General features: G+C 41.5%; 1 protein-coding gene across 1 annotated transcript; it reads right to left on the reverse strand.

Annotated features, from left to right (window-relative positions):
- Positions 1-7,325: 7,325 nt before the first annotated feature.
- On the reverse strand, positions 7,326-9,714 carry LOC118385346 (sine oculis-binding protein homolog). Its single transcript, XM_035772417.2, has 2 exons — positions 9,365-9,714; positions 7,326-9,156 (listed from the first exon to the last, which is right to left on the reverse strand). The coding sequence occupies exon 2, from the start codon at positions 9,027-9,029 to the stop codon at positions 8,274-8,276; it is 756 nt and encodes a 251-aa protein (XP_035628310.1). The 5' UTR covers positions 9,030-9,156; positions 9,365-9,714; the 3' UTR covers positions 7,326-8,273.
- Positions 9,715-10,516: the final 802 nt, after the last annotated feature.

Consider the following 10,516-nt stretch of genomic DNA (forward strand, 5'->3'; position numbering starts at 1 on the left):
CACGTATTTCTTATTAAATTCTTAAAGCATTGTTGGTTAAGGGCTTGTAAGTAAGCATTTCACTGTCAGGTCTACACCTATTGTATATTTTTTATTTTATTTTATTTAGTTTTGATGTTTTTCCTGAAAGCTGACTCTCCAGAATGCTATTTCCCTCTGCGACCCTCACAAGCTGTGCAGGACACGTTAGAAGAGACTGGGACAAAACCACAATTGAAAACAATGCATGGAAATGACAATGGAGCGTGGCAGATGTGTTATTACCTACCCTTACCACCTGGGGGCGGCCTGTCAGGAAGTCCAGGATCCAGTTGCAGAGGGAGGTGTTTAGTCCCAGGGTCCTTAGCTTAGTGATGAGCTTTGAGGGCACTATGGTGTTGAACGCTGAGCTGTAGTCAGTGAATAGCATTCTCATGTAGGTGTTCCTTTTGTCCAGGTGGGAAAGGGCAGTGTGGAGTGCAATAGAGATTGCATCATCTGTGGATCTGTTGGGGCGGTATGCAAATTGGAGTGGGTCTAGGGATAATGGTGTTGATGTGAGCCATGTCCCGCCTTTCAAAGCATTTCATGGCTACAGACGTGAGTGCTATTGGTCGGAAGTCATTTAGGCAGGTTACCTTAGTGTTCTTGGGCACAGGGACTATGGTGGTCAGCTTGAAACATGTTGGTATTACAGACTCAGACAGGGAGAGGTTGAAAATGTCAGTGAAGACACTTGCCAGTTGGTCAGCACATGCTTGGAGTACACGTCTTGGTAAAACGTCTTGCCCTACGGCCTTGTGAATGTTGACCTGTTTAAAAGTCTTACTCACATCGGCTGTGGAGAGCGTGATCACACAGTCATCGGGAACAGCTAATGCTCTCAAGCATGTTTCAGTGTTACTTGCCTCGAAGCGAGCATAGACGTTATTTTGCTCGTCTGGTAGGCTTGTGTCTGGTAGGCTTGTGCAAGACCTGCCACATCCGACGAGCGTCGGAGCCGGTGTAGTACGATTCGATTTTAGTCCTGTATTGACACTTTGCCTGTTTGATGGTTCGTCGGAGGGCATAGCAGGATTTCTTATAAGCTTCCGGGTTAGAGTCCCACTCCTTGAAAGTGGCAGCTTTACCCTTTAGCTCAGTGCGAATGTTGCCTGTAATCCATGACTTTTGGTTGGAGAATGTATGTACAGTCACTGTTGGGACAACGTCATCTATGCACTTACTGTTGAAGCCAGTGACCTCAATGCCATCGGCTTTAATTTTTGCTTGTAAGCACTTGGATTGAAACGGGTCTATTGCCAGATTAAATAAAAAATAGAGCTCTTTGGCCACACACCAGTGGTGGGTTTGGGGTTGAAAGAAGGATGCATATGCAGAAAAGAACCTCATAACTATTGTAAAATATGGTGGTGGATCTTTGATGTTATGGGGCTATTTTGCTTCCACTGGTCTTGGGGCCCTTATTGTCAACGGCATCATGAACTTTACCAAGTACCAGGACATTGCCAGGAGGCTGAAGTGGAACTTCCACCAAGACAATAACCCCAAGCACACATCAAAATCCACTAAGAAATTGTGAATTTACCACAAAATCTAAATTTTACAATGGCCATCTCCGTCTACGGACTTGAACCCCTTTGAAATCCTTTGGAGCATACAATATATAGTGCCTTCAGAAAGCATTCACACCCCTTGACTTTTTACACATTTTGTTGTGTTACAACCTGAATGTAACATGGATTAGATTGTGTCATCGGACTACACACAATACCCCATCATGTCAAAGTAGAATTATGTTTTTAGACATTTTTTTTTTTACAAATGAATTAAAAATTAAAAAATGAAATTTCTTGAGTCAATAAGTCAAGCCCTTTATTATGACAAGCCTAAATAAGTTCAGGAGTAAAAATGTGCTTAACAACACATAATAAGTTCCATGGACTCACTCTGTGTGCAATAATAGTGTTGAACATGATTTTTGAATGACTACCTCATCTCTGTACCCCACTCATACAGTACAATTATATGTAAGGTCCCTCAGTCGAGCAGTGAATTTCAAACACAGATTCAACCACAAAGACGAGGGAGGTTTTCCAATGCCTCGCAAAATAAGGGAACGTATTGGTAGATGGGTAAAAGAAAGACATTGAATATCCCTTTGAGCATGGTGAAGTTATTATTACACTTTGGATGGTATATCAATACACCCAGTCACTCCAAAGATACAGGCATCCTTCCTAACTCAGTTGCCGGAGAGGGAGGAAACAGCTCACTAATTTCACCAATGGTAACTTTAAAACAGTTACAGAGTGTAATGGCTGTGATAGGAGAAAACTGAGGATGGATCAACAACATTGTTGTTACTGCACAATATTAACCTAATTGAGAGAGTGAAAAGGAAGCCTGTACAGAATCAAAATAATGCAAAACATGTGTCCTGTTTGCAACAAGGCACTAAAATTGCTTACCAAGAAGACAGTGAATGTTCCTGAGTGGCCTAGTTACAGTTTAGACTTAAATCTGCTTCAAAATATATGGCAAGACTTGAAAATGGTTGTCAAGCAATGATCAACAACCAATTTGACAGAGCTTGAAGAACTTTGAAAATAATAATGGGCAGATGTGGCACAATTCATGTGTGGAAAGCTCTCAGAGACCTACTTTGAGACACTCACAGCTGTAATCGCTGCCAAACAGTGGACGCTGCTGAGTGGAGAACGACTCATAATAATGGCAGGAATAGAGCGAATGGAATGGCATCAAACACTTGGAAAACATGTGTTTGATGTATTTAATACCATTCCACTGATTCCACTCCCATCCTTACCAGGAGCCCATTCTCCCCAATTAAGGTTCCACCAACCTCCTGTGCTGCCAAATGTGATTCTAACATGTATTGACTCTGGGGGTTGATACTTACCTAATCAAGATATATTTTTATTTTTCATGATTTGTATATATATTTTTTAAATGTCTTCCACTTTGACATTACAGAGTATTTTGTGTAGATCGTTGACAAAAACATTACAATTAAATCCATTTTAATCCCACTTTGTAACACAAGAAAATGTGAAAAAGGTCAAGGGGTGTGAATACATTCTGAAGGCGTTGCAGCCTAGTAGTTATTTTAAAAAAGGGGGTGGGGTGGGGGGGGGTAGCAGCTCAGTATTTGTATTATCTATTTTATACAGCATTTTTTGCTCCTCTTTGTCAAGCCTAGAAATAATGTTGGACCTGACTATGTGTCTCGAAGCCCAGAAAAAACCTGTCACCATGGGATACCAGTTTGTCAAATAAATCAGTGTAATTTTTAAAAACTTAAGGTGCAGAGTGAAATCTCTTAGGGGATTTAAGTGCATGTCTGTGTTCTGGGATCAGTACCTTAAGGAAAGGGAGAAAAGATAACAAGAGAGAGCGAACACTGGTGATGTCACAGCATATACCTGAGCTGATGACTAAGGTCCAGGAGCAGGCAGCAAGCACTGTTTCTGATTGAATTTGTACTATTAATAGTGCTACCGTTGAGGACCTGAGAGTTAAGGCATACGCATGCTTCCCATCCGAAACAGTTCGGAACAGTTTGTGTGTAACGTCCCCTTCCAACTCACATTCTCAAACACAAGTAACTGAGCTCTTCAGTAATGCATTTCTACTGTCAATGTTTTCCTATGGTGATTGCAAGGCTGTGCACTCAATTTTATACACCTGTCAGCAACATGTGTGGCTGAATCTTCTCATTTGAATGGGTGTCCACATACTTTTGTATATTTTGTGTATGTTAAGGTATGTATTAATTTTTGGATGTCCATCCTCCATTTTGTATATGTTACAAATTACAATGTGTATGATATGTTACGAATTTGCAAAATGTAGAATATGTTACAAATTTGCAAAACATATATGTAAAAAATTCAAATTTGTTGTGGCTAACGTTAGCTAGGTGGCTAACACTAACGTTAGATAGCTGGCTAACGTTAGATAGCTGGCTAACGTTAGATAGCTGGCTAACGTTAGATAGGCTAGGGGTTAGGATTAGGGGTTAAGGGTTAGGGTTAAGGTTAGGAGTTAGGTTAAAGGGTTAAGTTTAGGTTTAGCGGAAGGGTTAGCTAAAATGGTTAGGGTTAGGGCTAAGGGAAAGGTTAGCTAACATGCTAAGTAGTTGTAAAGTAGCTAAAAAGTAGTAAGTTGCTAATTAGCTAAAATTCTCTGTGATGAGATTTGAACACACAACCTTTGGGTTGAAAGACATTTACATTTTACATCCGCCCAGATACCCATGAAAAGCGTGCGCAAAGTAAGCTGCCTGCTACTCAGGCCCAGAAGCTAGGATATGCATATTATTATTACAGTTTCTAAAACTGTTTGAATAATGTATGTGAGTATAACAGAACTGATTCGGCAGGCGAAACCCAGAGCACAATCCATCCAGGGAAAACAATTTTGGAGGTCAATGTGTTTTCCATTAGATTTCTATGGGAAACCCTTTTTAATAGGAATCTGGTTGCAGTTCCTATGGCTTCCACTAGAAGTCAACAGTCTTTAGAATTTTGTTGATGTTTTTCTTTTGAGAAATGAAGAAGTAGTTCTGTTCTTTCCATGTGTCACTCAGATGGACTCAAGTCTTTTGTTGTGCCTGACCTGGAATGCGCTTCACGTTGTTTTTATCCAGTATTGAACACAGTATATCCAGTCTTAAATTTGATCAATTATTTACATTTTAGGATACCTTAGGTTGGATTAGGAACGTTGTTTGAACTGTTTGGACCAAGTTTCTAGGTAAATTATTAGATACTTTGTAGGCATGTTGGACGAGATGAAACCGGTGTATTTCTGAATCAAATGAGCCAAATAAATGGACATTTTTGAGACATAATGAAGGACATTATCGAACAAAAGGACCATTTGTGATGTTTCTGGGACATTTTGGAGTGCCAACAGAAGAAGATCTTCAAGGTAAGACATTAATTATATTGCTATTTCTGACTTTTGTTGCACACCTGCCTGGTTGAATCTGATTTTCATGTGTTTGTATCACTGGATGTTGTCAAATCAATCCCGTTACCGGGATTCAAGCGGGAGTGGGGGTTTAGGGATCCCTAAGAGGTTTTAAGTAACCTTCTGTCTTGTGTAACATTACCAAATGTAAAATATCGCACTAGCTTGACTGTTCCGGATTGACGTTTACTATTTTACGTCTACTCTATGAGACCAGGCTGCTTAGTTAGATTTTATGCGACTAAGATCTCCTTGGCAAAAACGTCAACATTAATGAGTTATTTTAGATTAATTCAGACTATTTTTGAGGCAGTATACTAGCTACAGCATTTCAAGATGGACAAACAATACTATTGCTGCTTTTTCTTGATTTCCAAGCGAAGGTATTTTAAGGGAGTATGCAGGTACACTTTATTAGAGTATGCAAGCACAAGAGGTAGGCTCGGCGCCAGCCGAACCAAAGCATACCCTTTGCTCATAACAATGGCTGGAACTATGCAAATGGAATGGTATTAAACACCTGGAAACCATGTGTTTGATGTATTTGGTACCATTCCATTGATTCCGCTACAGTCATTAACACAAGCCCGTCCTCCCCAATTAAGGTGCCACCAATCCTCTGAGATAGAGACAGATACTTCACCGGATGCTTCGGCGTTTCCACTCACTACCCATTATGGTGATGAGAGGAAGCCCAGTGGACGGCAGTGGGAGAAGATGAAGCAAGATGGATTTTGGCCGACATTCTGTTCATTTTATTGTCGATGAAACATTTGATCTCTGTATCATTTTCTGTTTCCAAAACTAGAATTTGTAACAAACAGAGTGTACTCTGTTTTTTTAGACTTTACCCTTTGCCGAAGTTTCAAAAAATTGCGTAGTTTAGAAAGAGTGCAAGGGCGAATTGTTTTTGCACACGTGCACTTCACAAATAAATGCTAGAATGCACCAATAGCATCTCACTAGCTCAAGCCCTTCTGGCTTGTTCTGTCAATTATGATGAATTAATTTGCTCCCATTGGAAAGGACAGGCTCTGGTCTATCTTGGGTTAGTTATAAAAAACTTTGGTTACGCTACTCATGAAAGTAAAATACATTAATTAAATGGAATAAAATTAGCTTGCATCTGAAGCTAAGCAGGGTTGGTCCTAGTTGGTCCCTAGATGGGAGACCAGATGCTGCTGGAAGTGGTGATGAAGGGCCAGTACGAGGCACCCTTTCCTCTGATCTAAAAAAATACCCAATGCCCCAGGCCAGTGATTGGGGAAATTGCCCTGTGTAGGGTGCTGTCTTTTAGGTGGGATGTTAAATGGGTGTCCTGATTCTCTGTGGTCATTAAAGATCCCATGGCACTTATCGTAAGAGTAGGGGTGTTAACCCTGGTGTCCTGGCTAAATTCCCAATCTGGCCCTCATACCATCATAGTCAACTAATCATCCACAGCTTACATTGGCTCATTCATCCCCCTCCTCTCCCCTGTAACTATTCCTCAGGTTGTTGCTGTAAATGAGAATGTGTTCTCAGTCAACTTACCTGGTAAAATAATGGTTAATAATAATTAATTGTGCATACTCATACAGTATGCTGTCCGTCTGTTTATAATACATTATTTGGCCCACTGAGTTTACTCCCATCACGGAGCATGTTTTGCACAACCAAATATTACGCTTCCTTTTATTCATTTTGTGGTTGTTTTAATCTCTAGAGGGACTTTGTTAAAAACTGACCAATACTAATTGCCTGGTTTGAGGACTCTTTTGGACACTGAGGCTCTGAGGGCAATATTAATAACACGATTTCTTCACACATTTTCACAAATTTGACTAAATGACAAGCAGAGACAGAAGCAATTATGCAGCATTCCTAACTCAAGGGTTTCGGTGGCAGAAAGTCATACATTGGACAGCAAAGGATAAATATACAGCATGGTGGCTAAGTTTTACAATAAAAGCACCTGACATTTACTGAACCTGAGCTACTTTCATCGAAACTCTGTGAAAAGGAGAACCATAACTAGAAAAAAGTTATCTGAATGGGATTATTTTGATATGTAGGTAATGCAGTGCAGAAGCAGAGATCCACACAATGATCAAGGACATTTACAATTGAATCCCTTTTCAGAAAGGCCTCGCTTCTCACTCATCTGGTATGTGGTTGACTGTGCCCAATGTCCAGATTCTATAACAGTATCAATCGTATTCCACACAGAACCCATTGACTGGTTATGACGCTGCCCATGTGTGTAGTATATTAAAATGCTTTCAGCAAGTAGACAAGTCAGATAACAGTCCTGCAAACAAAGTTAGAGATGGCCAGGGATAAACAGTCACCCAAGGGATTGGATCAAATGAGGTCTTAGGTTTCACCCTGCTCTTCTACTTTATTAAACAAATAACAACCCATGAATCAACTATGCATGAAGGACCAGTTGGGGAAATAAAATGTTATTAATTATTGAAGGTGAATAAATATTCAGGCATGGTGGAAACTTACAAAAAAAACCTTTGTAAGAACCAAGAGCTGAAGTCTGTCAACAAGGTCATAAATCCTCTATAGATGGTGATGAACAGATCTAATCTATTTACATTACTTAACAGACATAAACATGAATTATGTTGGCAATATATACTGTTAAGCTGTTCTGCTTTAAAATATAAACTTTTTACAATTACAATAAAATAAAACATTTCATTAAACAATCATGCCTTCAGACTGCGAGGAGAGAGAGAGAGAGAGAGAGAGAGAGAGAGAGAGAGAGAGAGAGAGAGAGAGAGAGAGAGAGAGAGAGAGAGAGAGAGAGTACAGTAAGTATTATGGACAGGGGGAGGAAACATAGGGAGCGAGTGAGATAGGGAGAGACCCAGTGATGGAAAAGCACCAGAGGAAATGTCTTCCACCAATCAAAGGAAACAGTGAGGTCAGTTATTGTGATTGTGGGAGAAATGGTATATGTCTCAAGACAAACAACATAATAAACATGGTTTTAGATTAGGAAAAATGTATCTTATCAGGGCAACCATTTTAAATACTTTGTGACTTTAATAGGACCATAAAATGGACATTTGCAATTCAGCTACAGGAAATTTCAAAGCCTATGCACTCAACAGTGAGTGGATAATAAAACAGTGAACTCAACAGAATCCCTTTCATGATCCTCAAAGACCTCATCACAAGGGAGAACACCCACACACAAATCTGAAATTCAGAACATTAAAATAGGTTATAGAATTCTCACAGAGGTGATAGAAGCAGCCACAAAGCGGAATGCTCTTAATGTGGAATATCCAGAGAAGATGTCAGAGAGAGGAATGTTCAAATAGGATGACCTGTGAGTGGCTGAGGCTGGACAGCCTGGATGGTCTGAATGCTCCGATCCGAGAGTACACCTCTGCATCCGAGCTGGCGCCCCAGGACTGGTGAGGGCTAGGAGGGGTGGTGTGGATGATGGGCAGGGGCAGAGGGAGAGAGAGTGAGGAAGAGAGTGGGAGAAGGGGTGGAGGCAGTAGAGGAGGGGGAGGTAGGCGAGGGGGTAGAGACAAGATGGGGGGCGGAGGGAGAGGAAGAGTGGGTGGTGGGGAGACCGGTGGAGGTGGTACTGGGGTGACAACAATAGGGGCCACAGGGTTGGCCACAGGGGTGACCTCTATAGCATCTCCATTCGTGGGCAGTATCCGGGGCAGCCTGGGGTCCTTGAGGGTGTAGGTGGCGGTGTGGTAGAAACTGTAGTACTCCAGGGCATGTCGAGCCTGGGCCAGCCTCAGTCTGTGCCTCAGCTGGAGGAGTCTGTAGAGCAGAATCAGTATCAGAGCTCCAGCCACGATCACCAGCAGCACGGCCACTCTCACATCCAGGCTCCAGCAGCTCTGGCCTGCGCCTTGAGTGCCACAGGTCTGGGGGGAGTCAGGCTGGGGATGGGGGTGGCCTTCCTTACTGATAACTGTCTCCCTCAGTAAGGGTTGGATGGAGTACAGGAGGATGGGGTGCCTGTTCTTGGGTACAGGCTGTGGTGGGATCTGTAGCGGGGTGCCATCAGTAACCTGTGGCCTCTGCATGGTTCCCTGGTTCAGTCGCCAGAGGGGTGGTGTAATGTCTGTTACTCAAGGACTGTTGGTAGTGACGGATGGAGGCAGCACTGAGCGTCAAAGCAGTTTGCTTGAAAAGGCTTCATGTTGTCTCAAACTTTAAAACACAAAGATGAAGGATTTAGCAATTGTTAAGTTAAAAAAACAGAATTTCAAATGTCAAAATTAAAAAGTATACATTGCATATAACTGACCAACAGACTCAAATAAAAAATCTAATATTCAGCAAAACTGAGTCAACTGTGCAGCGTTAAAAGCTTGGATTCACCCCAAAAAAGTGTGTTAATCAGGAAAATGTTACTTACTTCTTATTTAAGGTTCTGGCCAAAGCTACTCCATAAGACCGTAAGGACACTGTAGCTTTCCAGGACACAAACAAAGAATTCCACCCTGTACCAATGGGAGGAAGCCCGTTTGAAAAGCAGGAAACACTGCATTTCCCCACCACACAATACTAACAGTCGATTGGACAAAACTCCCCGTCACCATGGATACAGGAAACTAGTAAAAAAAAAAGTCGATTTTGGTTATCGCTATGGCAACAGCCTCCAGGAACAGACAAAACACAATATTTACATCTTAGAGTTAAATGAAAAAATGTATAAGCAATGGATTATCCTAGATATGTGACGCTCTGTAAGAATTCTCTGTAGCTTTCCAGGTCACAAACAAAGAAATCCACCCTACACCAATGGGAAGAAGATGGTGGGAAAAACAGGAAACACTGCATTTCCCCACAACACAATACTGAATGTTGATTGGACAAATCTCCCCGTCACCATGGATACAGGAAACTGGTAAAGGATGTCACTGGGAGCCTGAGAAAATCTGTAAATGGGGAGGTCAGAGCACTTTAGTCTCTCTCTCTCTCTCTCTCTCACACACACACACACACACACACACGCACACTTTAAGCTTAATAACTTAGCAGAGACCTTCATTTCATCTAATGAAAAAAAAAGAAGAATGAGCTATTGTTCAGTGGACCATTCAAGCCAACACTAATCCCACTTATGAACATTACACTTGACATTTAAGTAATTCAGCAGACACTCTTAACCAGAGTGACTTAGTGCATTAGTGCATTGAGTGACAATTAGTGCATTAATCTTAAAATAGCTTGGTGAGACAATAACATATCATAATTAATTGAACCATTACTTTAAACATATGCTCCCTCTGAAGAAAAGCCTCTTATCAGTAGTCATAACAGTGATTAATGTGGGCAAAGTCAAAAGCGGAGACAAGTCAAGTGAAAAATGGGTGGGGAGGCTGGGGGATAATTATAAAATAAGGTAACACTTTATTTGGATAGTCCATCTGTAAATTCGGTAATGGTTCGGTATGCGGGCCTCAATGAAAGAAATGGTTCGGTATGCGGGCCTCGAGGAAAGAAATGGTCCGGTATGCGGGCCTCAAGGAAAGAAATGGTCCGGTATGCGGGCCTCGAGGAAAGA

Source organism: Oncorhynchus keta, chromosome 6 (genome assembly GCF_023373465.1).
Source record: "Oncorhynchus keta strain PuntledgeMale-10-30-2019 chromosome 6, Oket_V2, whole genome shotgun sequence".
In the NCBI taxonomy this organism is placed as follows: Eukaryota; Metazoa; Chordata; class Actinopteri; order Salmoniformes; family Salmonidae; genus Oncorhynchus; species Oncorhynchus keta.